This window comes from Vipera berus (genome assembly GCF_964194415.1).
Source record: "Vipera berus genome assembly, chromosome: 3".
In the NCBI taxonomy this organism is placed as follows: domain Eukaryota; kingdom Metazoa; phylum Chordata; class Lepidosauria; order Squamata; family Viperidae; genus Vipera; species Vipera berus.
In genome coordinates this window covers 145,612,511-145,628,884 of record NC_138204.1, presented here as the reverse complement: position 1 = coordinate 145,628,884, position 16,374 = coordinate 145,612,511, and the positions used below count along the sequence as shown (strand labels likewise).

Below are 16,374 nucleotides of genomic sequence, written 5' to 3'. Positions count from 1 at the left end.
TGTTGCTCAGCTTTTCTAAGGCCCACTTCACTTCACATTCTAGGATGTCTGGCTCGAGGTCAGTGACCACCTCATTGTGATTATCAGGGACGTTAAGCTCATTCTTGTATAGTTCTTCTGTGTAATTTTTCCACCTCTTCTTAATCTCTTCTGCCTCTGTTAGGTCCCTGCCATTTTGGTCCTTTATCATGCCCATTTTTGCATGAAACGTTCCTTTCATCTAATTTTCTTGAAGAGATCTCTGGTCCTCCCTATTCTATTGTTTTCTTCTATTTCTTTGCACTGTTCATTTAAGAAAGCATTCTTATCTCTTCTAGCTATTCTCTGGAATTGTGCATTCAATTGGATGTATCTTTCTTTTTCTCCCTTGCCTTTCGCTTCCCTCCTGTCCTCAGCTATTTGTAAAGCTTCCTCAGACAGCCATTTTGCTTTCTTGCATTTCTTTTTCTTTGGGATGGTTTTAGTTGCTACTTCTTGTACAATGTTGCGAACCTCCATCCATAGTTCTTCAGGCACTCTGTCTATCAGATCTAATTCCTTAAATCTATTTGTCACCTCTACTGTATATTCATCAGCGATATGATTTAATTCATACCTGAGTGGCCTAGAGCTTTTTCCTACTTTCTTCAGTTTAAGCCTAAATTTTGCAACAAGAAGCTCGTGGTCTGAGGCACAGTCAGCTCCTGGTCTTGTTTTTACTGAGTGTATAGAGCTTCTCCATCTTTGGCTGCAAAGCACATAGTCAATCTGATTTCTGTGTTGACCATCTGTTGATGTCCATGTGTAGAGCCATCTCTTGGGTTGTTGGAAAAGAGTGTTTGCTATGACCATCGTATTCTCTTGACAAAATTCTATCAGCCTGTGCCCTGCTTCATTTTGTACTCCAAGGCCAAACTTGCCTGTTATTCCAGTTATCTTTTGGCTTCCTACTTTAGCATTCCAATTCCCCATGATGGGGTGTTAGTTCTATAACGTGATGTAGGGCTTCATAGAACCAGTCAATGTCATCCTCTTCAGCACCAGTGGTTGGAGCATAGACTTGGACTACTGTGATATTGAATGGTTTGCCTTGGATTCGAACTGAGATCATTCTGTCATTTTGGGGATTGTATCCCAATATTGCTTTTCCTACTCTTTTATTGACTATGAAGGCTACTTCATTTCTTCTGAGGGATTCTTGCCCACAGTAGTATACCTGATGGTCATCTGAATTAAATTCACCCATTCCTGTCCATTTTAGCTCGCTAATTCCTGAAATGTCAATGTTCAGTCTTGTCATCTCTTGTTTGACCACGTCCAACTTTCCTTGATTCATGGATCTTACATTCCAGGTTCCTATGAAGAAAAAATCTTTACAGCATCGGACTTTCCTTTCACCACCAGATACATCCACAGCTGAACGTCCTTTCAGCTTTGGCCCAGTCGCTTCATTCTTTCTGGCGCTACTAGTACTAGCCCTCTGCTCTTTCCCAGTAGCATATTGGACGCTGTCCAACATGAGGGGCTCATCTTCCAGCGTCATATCTTTTTTTCCTTTTGGTACTGTCCATGGGGTTTTCATGGCAAAGATACTGGAGTGGGTTGTCATTTCCTTCTCCAGTGGATCACGTTTTGTCAGAACTCTCTGCTATGACCTGTCCATCTTGGGTGGCCCTGCACTGCATAGCTCATAGCTTCATTGAATTACGCAAGCCCCTTCACCACGACAAAGCAGTAATCCATGAAGGGGCTCATCTGGATACAGCACCCTTTTTTCTACTACTCCATATTCAGTCAGCTTTTAGGAACTGGCCTAAATAACATTTGTCCTCATTAAGGGTAACTGCATTTTGCTGATTGACCCTCCCCCCCATAATAATGCATAAATTCATTCATTCATTCATTCATTGATTCATTCCAACAAAATGTAGATATTCCATTTTGGCATAACAACTCTGTTTGGTCCATCCCATCACCCAAGATAACAAATTTGGGCTCCTATGTTTTTATTAATGAGAGATAACATTTATTACATCACCAAGAAAATGGACTACTTGGCATGCTTGATCAGATTTAGCAGAATCTATTCTAAATCATCTGGATGTCAGGGACATTTCAAATAGTGAAAGAGGTCATTAGAGATCAAATCTGTCAATTGCTGCAGCCAACAGCTCCTTGCAAAGATCATCAAATCCACAAAATAGTGCTAGCATCTTACCTACATCATCTTCCGTCTTTCTAGAATCTGACACCTTCTATAAGCTCTCTTGAGGTATATCTTTTCCACAAGGCTTATTATTTAGATTAAGATAATGTTAAATATCTAGCTTTTAGACCTCCAATTTACCATTAGGCTTAATGATAAAATAATGAAGTATAGCCATTAATACTTAAAAAAAATAGCCCAAGCAGAAAAAGAAGGAAATTAGCATTAAATGTAAAACAGTGCATACATGTGCAGACAAATCCACAATTCTGAGGATGAAAAACCTATTGAAAAATTTGAGTAAGACAACAAGAAAAGGAAGAAATACGAATGATGTTACAGGGGCTGACTAGAAAGCATTATCCTGGAACAAACGATGAAACATTTATACAAGCAAGCTACAGCAGTAATTTTTCCCCCAACTACTTTGACATTTGCTAGAGGTCTAATTCAACTAAAAATGGAACATCCAATAAATGTTTTGATTTGTCTTGCTGTCAAGTCTACCTCTCAGAAGGTGGAAGAAGGGTCAAGAAGAACTATTGTCCTCCCGAAATCTGACCATCAGGGAAGAATTGGGTGACAGTGAATGTTGGCAGAAGCATTGGGGAAAAGTGATATTGTCACTTTGGAATTTGATACCAAGAGCTGTGAAAATGAAATGTAATTTGTATTTTGGATCTTCAGTTCTATTTTGAATATCTTTTAAATGTGTTTTTTTTTAAAAAAAGTCATATCAGTCCTGATTCTTCAGCATTGATCTTAGGTCTGATTACTCCAATTACTGATTTTTTCCCCCCAATCCTGATTATTGGCTTGATCACAGCTTCTTGTACCTGGTTGTTAACTCCCCTCTGCTCACTTTCTTTCACTAACTGGTGACAGGATGTGTACAATGCAGAACCTTTTCAATCCCATCAGATTCTTTCTTTAACATGGTGTAAGTGTTACTGAAAACTAAAGAGTAATCACTGCCATCCAGTCAAAGACTCCTAAGGTTAATGGTCCAAATGAAACAGTGGAAGCAGACCCAGGACTGAACAGCACCATGGACAACAACATCAGAAGCTACTTTCTATTGAGCAGGCAAGTTGCTCCAGGTAGTCCAGTACAGTCATATGTTGTACTGGAATGCTACAACAAATGTTTAGGAGCTAAGAGTTACAAACTAGCCCAACTATAAAGTTCTCCACTTCATCTTTTTTAAAAGCAAGATTCTTCCAGGACCTTGAAGGCTGATTGAAAGAAGATAGGGCATGATAACAATCTTAGGAAAAATATTGTTTTACCTTGAGAAAATAATTTAATTCCCAGGTTCCTAGGGTAGTTACTCCTTCGGTCTCTTCCTCATGGCTCCTATGTGGACTAGTCAGGAAGCCATTATCTTGGCTGATATAGGAGAAACATTCAGATGGTTAGAATGTAAATCTCTCCCCGGCTCTATGCATACCATTACACCAAGAAAAGAAAAAATGATAAAGATAAAGCCTTTATCAAGTCAAACTTGATAAAAATAGGTTTTCCCCCCTATTTTTAATATATTCTTATAATAATAGATTGTTGTGAAATGTACTCAATGTGTTATTTTTATACAGTGATATTTGTACAGTGTTGATTAAAAATTCTTAACACTCTGTTTAGATAACGTAGACCACTGAAGATAGAAAAATAGAAATTTAACACTGATAGAAAGGTCAGCATTAATTGTGATTTAGCATGTCAGTGTTAATGACCATAACGATATTTAGCTTTTTCATCCAGAATTGAATATAACATTTAAAAAATTAGACACGTCCATGTAATTAACTTGGGGAAAATACGGCTTTTCCCCCAACTTCCTAGACTAGTCTACAACTTTGGCATTTCACATCCAAGTACCAGCTGAGTCTGGCCCAACTTAGATTCTTCAAGATCAACAAAGCTGTTTTCAAGAGCTTCTTCAAGGTCAATCAGAGAGGGGAAAAATGGGGATATCAGAAGAAATCAGTATGGCTGCACAAAGTGCTTTCTCATAAGCAGAGACTGAAAGGGACAAATATAAGAGATGAAAAGAGATGCAATCACCCAAACCTTCAAGGACTGTGATGGATGGTTTTAAAAAAAGAATCACCAGAGCTTCTTTGACTTGTTAGAAGCAAAAAAGACAAGGAAGTGTAGGTCTGCTACTAAAAGTAGATGATAAAAGTTAACAAGGAGAAACTGGAATAATATATTTTTGAGCTTCTGGAAAGAAACATGTTTTCCACAATTAGCTGCTTTAATTATCAACTAAATATTTGTATGATTGAGATATGGTTCAGAAATTATCTTGGACAATGACACTACCATATCGTCTTAGTCGTTACCCTTCAATAAACACTACAGATGTACTGCAAGAGGCAGAACTTAGGACTAGAATAGGCCTGCTCATAGGGAGCTGTAAATTCTTCATAGTGTTTAAAGACACAGTGCAGCCTGGAAACAAGATACTGCCAGATATAGGTGTCATCTTGATGGATCATTGGTTTCTAAAGGAGAATACTCTGACTGATATTCTCTTCTGTTTGTGTGGCCCAACTAAGTTGATAATGTAAGGAGATTAATGCATTATAAAACACACTTGGCAATATCTGGGCATGAAATCGATGTTTATTGATTAAACTTACATAATTGATGTGATGACTAGAACTTACACAATCAGACTTAAGAACAGCCACAGTCTGGAAATAATAATAATAAAAAATGCATCTGATGGAACAACCCCTTGTCTATGAATACTCAAGCATAATAAAGGTATATATATATATGGCAAATGGTGTTATTTCTTTGATTTTGGCATTTAAAATGGATCTGTATGTTCAATACTGAAAACACCATTAGTATGAATACTACTATCCACCCTCTCTAAACTATGATTTCCAATGAGCATTCTTATTCTAGGATTTACAAGCGTACACTATTGAGATATGTGAGTCAGCCTTGAGGATAAACATTCAGCTTTTTGAAGATATTTCTAGGAGCAACTCCTTTGGGACTAAGCTTCATATTATGAGGTTATAACTCATTATTTAGTAATGGTATTCTGCTGTGTACCAAAAGAAAAAGAAAAATAAGAAAGAAGAAATCTATGGATGACATAGCCAAAGAAATGACCAATTATAAATGCATCCTGTCCTACCTGGGTGCAAGTGTATTAAACAGCCTATAAAGGTATTATACCATATACAATTGTGTTATACCATAGCAAATTACAGATTTGATCTACTATAAGTTGCTGCTATTTTCAGACAGTTAGCATTTTTAAAGAACCAAGAGAATAAATTTGTGTGCATAAAGGAAAAGTTCAAAAATTGTTAGGATTCAGCCTGTAAGGGAAATATAACTATCTTATTTGTTTATCACTACCTAGAACAGCTTGTAATTGAAGTCATGTGCCTTTACTGCCATCTCTGTGATTGTCTACCAACAGACAATGTCATTTTTTGGTTGCTATGCAATTTCTTCTGAGCAAATTGAACTGTACCATAGGGCAGGCTCTTCCATAATGATTTCTGTTCTATTTAGGCACTTCTGCCCCCTATTTATTCCTGTCATTGTTATCATTGGGCCAGAGAATTAAAGTCTTTTTTCAGAGTTCATTTTCAAAGATGATAGTTTAAGGACACTTGCTATGGCTGGTGTCTGCAAGACTTGCTGTGCTCCAGCTTGCCATTAGCTATATAGTGCATGACTGAAAGATGATCTTGAAAGATGATTGAAAGATGATCTATAGGGCATGATTGAAAGATGATCTTGAAAGTATTACTGCCCTCTGCAATACACTGTGTACCATATATATATTTTAGTACTAAAGTTCACCTGGAATATGTGATTTTATTTTAATATTTTGGGTAAATACTGACACCTCTGGCTGTTGCAGCTGCTCCTGCTTTAAGCTAAATTATCCATAGTCAAGAATAACAACTATAAACATACAACTCTCATGAAAATGCTTTATATCTACAATATCTTAAAGTATATCTGGCTTGCACAAGTCCCTGTTCAACCACCACATTCTCTGAGTCACTTTAAGCAGTTGTTCTCTCTACCTCAACAGGTTTATTATGAAAAAAGATGACCGTATATACTATTCTGAGTTCCAAATGAATAATCTTGGTGTTTGAATGTTGTTCTGGTCTCTAGTTTCATGCTGTAGCATGAAAACCCTAGAACAAGGGTCTCCAACGCAAACAAGCGAAGCCCCATTCACAGGACGCAAGCAGCATGCGCAACCACGTTCCCTTCGGTCTGTGAAAAAAAACTCTCTCCACAGAACTGGTTCCTGGTGCCCAAATGTTTGGGGGCTACCGCCCTAGAAGATAAACATAAAATAAGAATCTATTCTGACTTCATTTATATGTGCACATATGGTTTAAAGAAGTTTTCAGTCTTTTGAGGTTCACATGCAGTATGAAATCTAGCTTTCAAAGTTAAAATATAATTTTTCCAACTTTACAATTGCATTTATTTACCATGCAAACTGCACCATTATGTGTGTTATACAAATCTGGCCACATTTCAACATAGGTCAACTAAGTCCAGAACTGTTTCCCTTAGTTACTTTTGAGAGATGATATACAATTTACTGAAATTATCAGTGTGCTGTGGAAATTCATCAATTTTCTAGTTTGTTTATGAAAGAGAGTTAAGTTACTAATATTCTTTGGTAAAGTCATGCCTTCATATTAATAACATCAATAGAGAAACAAACTGGAAATGGCAAAGGGCTTTGGAATGGAGTCGAGGCAGACAATGGATGCTTTTGCATGCTATGTCCAACCATAGTTTAACATAATGTGGGTGAACCACAATTATCTTCAGGATTGTCTACTTCTTTTGCAATCCAGCCATGAATAATGCCAAAACATGGAGTTTTATCTGAACTCAACAAATCTCAATGGTGCATTATGGTTTTCCAGAACAAGTGTGATAAGGCCACACTTGGAATAAAAAAAGATGTTGAGACTCTAGAAAGGTACAGAGAAGACCAACAAAGATGATCAGGGGACTGGAGGCTAAAATATATAAGGAACGGTTGCTGGAATTGGGTATGTCTAGTTTAATGAAGAGAAGGATGAGGGGTGACATGATAGCAGTGTTCCAATATCTCAGGGGCTGCCACAAAGAAGAGGGAGTCAAGCTATTCTCCAAAGCACCTGAAAGCAGGACAAGAAGCAACGGATGGAAACTAGTCAAGGAGAGAAGCAACCTAGAACTAAGGAGAAATTTCCTGACAGTTAGAACAAATAAACAGTGGAACAACCTGCCTCCAGAAGATGTGAATGCTCCAACACTTGAAGTTTTGAAGAATAGACTGGCCAGCCATTTGTCTGAAATGGTATAGGGTTTTCTGCCTGAGCAGGGGGTTGGACTAGATGACCTCCAAGGTCTCTTCCAACTTTATCATTATCATTATCATCATTATCATTATCATTAGTCAACTTCAATAATGGGTTATAAAACTGATTTGCTTAAACTATAAATATTTAAAAAGATTCAGGATTCAGATAATATCCTAAACTATGGTTAATTGAGTCAAGAGACCCAGTTTGATCTAGTGGTTAAGGCATCAGGCTAGAAAGCGGGAGACATGAGTTCCAGTCCCACCTTAGCCATGAAAGCCAGCTGGGGGACTTTGGGCCAGTCATTCTCTCTCAGCCCAACTCATCTCACAGGGTTGTTGTTGTTGTGAGGAAAATAAGAGGAGGAAGGTATGTTGGATGTGCTCCCTGCCTTGAGATACGGTACTTGTAAAAAAAAATAATAAAGTCAGGATACAAATAAATAAATAAATAAAATAATTGAGATCACAAGCAGACATTAATCTAAATTTTCCAGCAACAATTTTGCAACAGATTCATCATTACCTATGGTGAAAATATTCCTGTCACTTGCTTACTCATGATAGCATGTTATAAATGTCAATGCTACGTCTATGCTATGTCCTTCAAAACTCGATATAACATTCTGTATTTTTTGTTTGTTTTTACTGATTCAGTTGAAACTACAAGTATAACATTCTTATACAGAAAGATTGCATTTCCCACATGGAACATTGCTGAAGTCCTGTTTTTGTTTATTTTGCTATGCAGAATAAGTATTGGATCTATTCTCTATTTCTGTTTTTCCTGCCTTTTATTTAGTTTGAAGAGGGTATTTTGGATGCTTGCCTATACTTGATGGACAGAGCTCAACTGGACCTTTCTGGCCGAGGGAATCCTATCAAAGTCAGCCGAGTTGGCTCTGCTATGGTATGTAGTAAGCTCAGCATATACTTTGTGCAATATTTGGAACCTATTTACGATTTTTTTCCTTACTCTACTTAAATATATAGCAGGAGTGGGGCAAATTTGTTCTGTTTTATGACTTAGCTGGCAAGGAAGATCTCTACTTTGGTCAGTTTATTAAACACCTGGTTGCCAATTCACTAGTCCAGAAGCAAAGTGGGACTCCTGGCTTTTCCCTCTTTTTCACAGCAAAAGTGCTACTCGCGTTCACGTTATGTGTGCCCAAGCTGGGGTTGCTTCATCTTTGCGCAATGGACACAACTTTATTTAAAGAGAACAGAGGGCCGTATCGATATACGGGAGGGCATCTCCGCTATTTACAAGCGGTGAGGCGCTCCGACCCTCTGCTTTCGCCCCGAGGTCCCGGGAGCGAGGATGTGCAGCCACCTGAGTTCCGGCTGGTGTACTTGAATGCCAGGTCCATTGTTAATAAGGCTCCTCTTGTCCGGGATCTGTTCAAGGGTGAGCATGCGGACCTGGCTTGCATCACGGAGACTTGGCTTGGCCCAGAGGGTGGCATTCCTCTGGTTGATCTTTGCCCACCAGGTTTCCGGGTGCTACACCGGCCTCGGGCTCAGGGTAGGGGCGGGGGAGTGGCGGTAGTTATGAGGGAGACCTTGTGTCCGCGGGAGGCCACCGTTCCTCAGATAGTCGGGTGTGAGTCTGTCTTTCTGAGATGTGGTCCTGGGGCGCAGTTGGGCTTGCTGCTGGTGTACCTTTTGCCTAGTCACGCAGCAGCAGCCCTGCCTGAGCTTCTCGACATCCTCTCAGGGTTGGTGACTGAGTTCCCCAAACTCATAGTTTTGGGTGACTTCAATCTACCATCCCTGGGAGGATCATCTGAGTTAGCTCGGGAGTTCATGGCTTCCATGATGGCCATGGACCTGACGTAAGTAATTCATGGACCGACTCATGAGGGAGGCCACACCCTTGACTTGGTTTTCTTATCTGGACGGTGGTTAGATGATCTTGGTGGGGGCTCTCCAATTGTTATGCCCTTGTCATGGACCGATCATCATCTCCTGCGGCTGGTCTTCCGTTTTGCCACTCCCCGCCGTGGGTGTGTGAAGCCAATTAGATGGTACCGCCCCAGGCGCTTAATGGACCCTGATAGGTTCCAGGCAGCGCTGGGACCCCCACCTGCCTCCGTTGCTCACAACTCGGCGAATGCCTTAGTGGAAGCCTGGGAAAGGGTAGCCACGGAAGCACTTGACCGAGTTGTACCCTTGCGGCCCCTGACTCGGCGCAGATCCCAGCAAGCTCCATGGTTCTCCATGGAGCTTCGGGAGATGAAGTGTCAGAGACGGGGCCTAGAGAGCTGTTGGAGGTCCAGCCGATCCGAATCCGACCGATTGCGACTAAGAACCTATATGAGGTCTTATCTCGCAGCGATAAGGGTGGCGAGGTCTAACCACTTCGCTACCCTTATCGCGTCCGCAGATAACCGCCCGGCCACCCTGTTTAGGGTGACCCGCTCCCTCCTTAATCAGGAGGTGAGGGAGGAACCCTTGCAGGGTCGTGCCGAGGAGTTTAGTCAACATCTGTCGGACAAAATCGCTTGGATTCGGACCGGTCTGGACTCTGACTGGGCAGAGTCTGACGATCAGGTCACGGGCGGTCTGACTGGGCAGAGTCTGACGATCAGGTCATGGACAGGATTATGGGGAGGTTGAGCTCCACCACATGTTTATTGGACCCGTGCCCTTCCTGGCTGGTTTATGCGGCTCGGGAGGGGACACGAGGCTGGTTCCAGGCGGTTATATCTGCCTCTTTGAGTGAGGGCAGTTTCCCCACCATCTTGAAGGAGGCGGTGGTGAGACCTCTCCTCAAGAAGCCTGCCTTGGACCCAGCTGTGTTAAATAACTTTCATCCGGTCTCCAACCTTCGCTTTCTTGCGAAGGTTGTTGAGAGTGTGGTGGCGCATCAGCTCCCTCTGGTCCTGGATGAAGCGGATTATCTAGACCCGTACCAATCGGGTTTCAGGCCCGGGCACAGCACGGAGACGGCATTGGTCACTCTGGTGAATGATCTCTGGAGGACCCGGGACAGGGGACATTCCTCTGTCCTAGTCCTATTAGACCTCTCAGCGGCGTTCGATACCATCGACCATGGTATCTTGCTGCGGCGTCTCAGGGGATTGGGGGTGGGAGGCGCAGTCTTTCAGTGGTTCTCCTCCTATCTCCTGGGACGTTCGCAGTCGGTGTTGGCAGGGGGGCAGAGGTCGACCTTGAGGCCTCTCGCTTGTACTGCCCAGATGCAGAGGCAAAAGTATAAACATTCCATACTGTAATTTTCCCCATTGCTGTTTTGATTAAAATAAGTAAGACCATTTCCATATTGCACTCCCATTTTACTGCAATGGGATGTGAATGGTGGAATATTGGTTTCCACTATTAACCTTTCCCCAACCAGACCATCAGTTTTAGTTTTGCCTTCCAGTATCACATTGGCCTAAACCCTCATCCCTTGTATGGAAGACCAGCTCTGACCCATGTCATAGAATTTTAATACTGTCTTGAGTATGCTATGGCATTGCTATGGCATTGTAGCTAATAATCAGGAGGTCCCCATCTTCAACTCCATTAACATGAACTCAGCAAACACCCTGAGATAAACTATCATTTGTTATGCTCAATAGTAATTAATAGTTGTTATGTAAGAATGAACTGAAAATTTCTGCAAGTATTTTATGGGACGCTGAGCTTGTCGATCAGAAAGTCGGCAGTTTGGCGGGTCCAATCCTGAGTGCCGCGTAACAGAGTGAGTGCCTGTTACTCGTCCCAGCTTCTGCCAACCTAGCAATTTGAAAGCACATAAAAATGCAAGTAGAAAAATAGGGACCACTACGGTGGGAAGGTAACAGCATTCCGTGTGCCTTTGGCGTCTAGTCATGCCGGCCACATGACCATGAAGATATCCTCGGACAAGCGCTGGCTCTTCAGCTTTGAAACGGAGATGAGCACCGGCCCCTAGAGTTGGAAACGACTAGCACACATGTGCAGGGGAACCTTTACCTTTTATAAATAGTGTCACAAACATACTTTAGTTTGAAAAAAGTATAGAAGATAAGTTTAATCCAGCTTTCCTCTTATTTTCCATGTTTGTGATTTGGTAGCGATATTGAGGTTTTGGAGTGTATGACAAACATTTGTAATATAAAAATGCCACCTTGTTCATATCTTAGGTGGACCTATTTTTCAAGACAGCCAAGGCTCTTTACCTAAACCCATTAGACCTACTAAATACTTATCTCGTCCAACTTCGGGGTTCACAGGACGTCGATTTTCTAATTAGAAACTAGTAGTTAATCCAGCCAAAAGTGTTTCAATGAGAGTCGTGATTTATTTGACAAGAATGAAGCAGCTCAGTATTAACATAATTACAAGCAAAGGAGAAAGCAATAGAAAGTAAAGAAGCTTTTTCGGCATTACCTCCACTGATTTGGTTCAAATTGCCAGGAGGAAATGTATAGCTCACTAATAGCTATCCATTTTGTCATTAGTCAGCAAAACTGTTACTTCATGAAGCTTCACCTCCAGCAAACTTAGACAAGCAAAATCTTGTTTTCGTGATGGGCAACCCACAATGGACCTAGTTGTTTCTTTTTAACTCAGATTGGAAAACAGGCTGAAATGGATGAGATTGTGAGGGAATACATTGGAACAAATATGAGTTGGAAGACACTTTTTTTCTTTTGTTGTAAAATACTCTTTTTCTAGAGTATTTTCTTTCTTTCTTTTTTGAAGTATTATAGATTTGGACCTGAATTGCAAAATCGTTTTGAAGTGATAGGGAGCCTCTCAAGTGTATAATGTAGGAATAATATGTAGAAATATCTCCATCCAAGTTTGTTTAAATTTTATGTCCTTATATTGTGCACTGAAGCTTGTCAAGAGAAATGCAGGTGAATTTACACCGGCAGTTATGCCTTGACCCTATGGGCAGCACAGCCTAGAAGGTAGAATTATGGCTTGTGGTCTTAAAAATAACAGAGCTGAATTTGTTACATGCTCTTTCAACAGCATTATATCAGACAGAAAAAGATGTTTTATAATCTATGCATAGTTTATCCTTCCAGTCATTGCTTTTCAAGTATATGGGGACTCCAAACCTCAAAATCCCCAGCGGCAGAATTTTTACCATGATGGTTGAGAATTTGGGGGATTGTAAGTCCAACATATCAGGCTGGGGAAAGATGCTATGATTTTTGCTGTTACACAGTTACAACTTTCAAGATTAAATGAAGGCTTTGGTACATTTACTATTTTTTTGGATTTATAAGTCTGCCAAACCCACATTGACTCTGGGTATTGTTCAATCAAAATCCAGTCCAATACATACAACTAAAATACACATGAGGAGTAATATACCATATCCAAGACAAACAATGCACATCAAATGCACACACCTGTGCCACCACTTGAAGTAACCCCCGAACCTTTAATGTGCTAATCATACTGGACTCCACGTTGATGGACAACCTCATCCAGCTATTCCATGTAAATGTTAACAGGAGAGGCAAGAGTGTTAAGCCCTGAGCTGCCCACATCTAGGAGATTGTGTCAGGCTGGTCCTCTAGTCAGCCATCATTACTAACTGGAATTGGTCATGGGGAAAGGAGAACTACTGCAACACTCCTGATCTCATATTCTTAGCTAGTACAGAAAGATACTGTCATTGATTGTCTCAAAAGCCATCAAATCAAGAAGAACCAGGATGACTCCTAGTTCTACCAGAGTTCAGCAACAAATATGATAAACACGGTCTCCATACTATGCGCCAGCTTGCAACTTGACTGAAACAGCTCCAAACAATTTGTTTCTCTAGGATTCTGGAACCTTAATCCAATAAGCTTCTCCTTGATGTAACCCCCAAAGAAAAAGCTGGAAGTTGGATAAAAAATTATCCAAAGCCATTGGACCTAGCAATAGTTTTGTTTTGTTTTTCAAAGAGGGAACACAGTACTGCTTCATCTCTGAATTTACTGTTTTATGGATCCAACAACAACAACAACAACAGTTCTGAGGATCCTCCCCATGTTCTCAGGAATCACAGGCTCAGACTCTGGCTAGGTTACAAACCAAGCTAACTCAGCAAAACCTGCTAAGTCAGACTCTCATACAGATTTGCCTTTAGGAGCTAATAAGAATCAATTAGGCAAAATGTTTTGTTGAGTAGGCATTCTCTATTTCTCCAGAAAAATGTGGACTGTCTTGTAGTTGCATAATACGTATGTTTTAAAACTAAGTTTCTTTTCAGATTCAATTGTAAAGCACCTAACTGGGTCAGTTCAATCTCTTTCACCATTACTGGACACTCGTCCTTACTTCCAACATCAAAATAATCCAATTCTCCTTGTGTAATAATAGAATCCCATTTGCATCAAAATGTTAAACTTTGTTCCTTCTTTGTTTTCTTAAGATAATTATTCTAACATTACGCTGGCATTTTACGGTAACTTATAATTGACATGAAAGGGACGCGGTGGCTCAGTGGGTTAGGATGCTGAGCTTGTCGATCAGAAGGTCGGCAGTTTGGCGGGTCGAATCCCGAGTGCCACGTAACAGAGTGAGCGCCTGTTACTCGTCCCAGCTTCTGCCAACCTAGCAGTTCGAAAGCACATAAAAATGCAAGTAGAAAAATAGGGACCACTACGGTGGGAAGGTAACAGCGTTCCGTGCGCCTTTGGCATCCAGTCATGCCAGCCACATGACCACGGAGACGTCCTCGGACAAGCGCTGGCTCTTCGGCTTTGAAACGGAGATGAGCACCGGCCCCTAGAGTCGGAAACGACTAGCACGCATGTGCGGGGGAACCTTTACCTTTACCTTTATAATTGACATAGGTTAAACATCTTTGGTCTATAGGAGATTAACATCAAGAATGACTCAATTTATTCATTTATTTATTCTTCAGATCAATTCTAAAGATGATAGTGGTGTGGTTTATGGATCATGGGACAACATTTATGAATATGGAGTGCCACCATCTTCCTGGACAGGAAGCGTAGACATTCTATTGGAGTATTATAGTACTAAGGAGCCAGTGCGATATGGGCAGTGCTGGGTCTTTGCTGGCGTTTTCAACACTTGTAAGTATGAGACTAAATGTGCAACAAAGAGTGATCGTATTAATACAATGATGTCCTTTCTAAATATGAGATTTCCACCTTTTGATATTTAATATTATTAATGTGTATGTAGTACCAAGAGTATAATTAAAGCCTGTTTAAAATATAACAAGGTTTATGTAGAGCTGAGGATCTGGCATCTTCTAGGTGTTGTTGAACTGTACCTTCTGGCAGCTTCAGAAGTACGGCAATCATAAAAATCATAATTCAGTGGGGTTTACAGTTCCTTATATCTGTTTAAAAATTATTTAATATACATTGTACTAATGGAATTGCAGTGCACACTATGTTTGGAATTAACCAAACGTAAAAACAAAATAAAGCACCAGCCCTATTCCTACTTTTCTTCTCTCCCAATAGCTTGTTCTATTGTACATTTCTTCATTCCTACATATCAGGCAAAGAAGTAAATTTTCCCATGTTTCCTAAGTTTCTTCAACATAAGCACATTTTATGCTTTATTAGTGGATTGGTCTCTGCTCAAATATGTATCAATAACTGCTTAACCTTGATTAAAATACAAAATGCAAAAAGTATAAAAGCCCCTTAAAATAAACAATTAAATATCCAGCAGAAAAAAAAATATTTATTTACAAATTTCTTAAATACAGAGGAAGTGCGTTTTATAAGCTAGAAATTATGTAGGAAACGCTCATACAGGATAGAGAACTGAACCTTTGACATGCAGTTGCATCTTCTGCAGGATTTGGTGGCCAGACGTGTTCATAATTTTGGTATTCCCACAGGTAGTCAGCTCCTAAGCCAACTAGAATTTAAAAATTGCACTGATTAATTGCCAAATGATTGTTAGTAAAAAAAAATAGACGTTGATATTAAATTTTGCCCACCAAACATTTGGCCATAAGTTAAGGTCTTTCAGTGCAGACACACTATAATCATCTGCATATTCAGCAAGAGTTTAGAATCAAGAGGTAACAAACTGTGGCCATCTTTTTTTTTTTTTAGGGGAAGGGCAATTTCATCCAACCCCGCTGAACCTTAAACCTCAAATCTAGATTTACTAATATGCTTTGTCTGGGTTTAAATTTCTGTTTGTTCTCTCTGATTAAACATGTTATTGAATTACGCAACATCCAACAATTGCTTTCTTGGAGTGGGTGGCATTAGCATACACTTGGCACCTTATTCCAAAGCTTGTAATGTCAACAGCTGAGGTGTTAAACAAATCCTCAGTTCTATCTATTAGACACAAGCTAACAGGAAGAACTGATTGTCAATCTAACACTGACAAGGGAATGGTCTGTTCATGATAAAGAAACTGCCCAGAGTTCCTGTACTTTAAAAGCATCAGCTTTTACCTGAACAGAGTTATCAACCTCATCTTCAAAAGAACTAAGTCAGATACTAGTTAGGACAGATCAGGGGCCATTGAATTCTGAGATGCCTTTGAGTCTGCAAACTTGATTCAACATGAATATTGAAAACTCCATGATAAGGAACCTTCCAAAACAACAACAACAACCCCTATAGTCAATATGCTAATAGGCAGAAGGATGAAGAGTACACCAGCAGTACATTTTTACTACCCTGACAACACAAATACAGCATACACTCAAAATTGAGAATATATCAGAGGTGAAATTCTACAGGTCATGAACCACATCATGTTTCCACTTTCCAATCCATAGACGGAATTGGTTCTTGTCAAAAGACGCCCGAATAGCATTTTCTTCAAATAGTAAATCCTATAAAATAGATTTTTTTAAAAAACCCATCAATTAACTTGGCACTGA

At 40.2% G+C, this 16,374-nt stretch overlaps 1 protein-coding gene across 2 annotated transcripts in view; it reads left to right on the top strand.

Moving 5' to 3' along the window:
• The window catches only part of F13A1 (coagulation factor XIII A chain), a 127,728-nt gene that overhangs the window by 53,868 nt on the left and 57,486 nt on the right, over positions 1-16,374 (top strand). For both annotated transcript variants that reach the window (XM_081324191.1, XM_081324190.1), the window contains 2 exons: positions 8,347-8,454; positions 14,407-14,581. In XM_081324191.1, the coding sequence (XP_081180317.1) occupies positions 8,347-8,454; positions 14,407-14,581 (283 nt within the window). The remainder of the gene's footprint in view (positions 1-8,346; positions 8,455-14,406; positions 14,582-16,374) is intronic.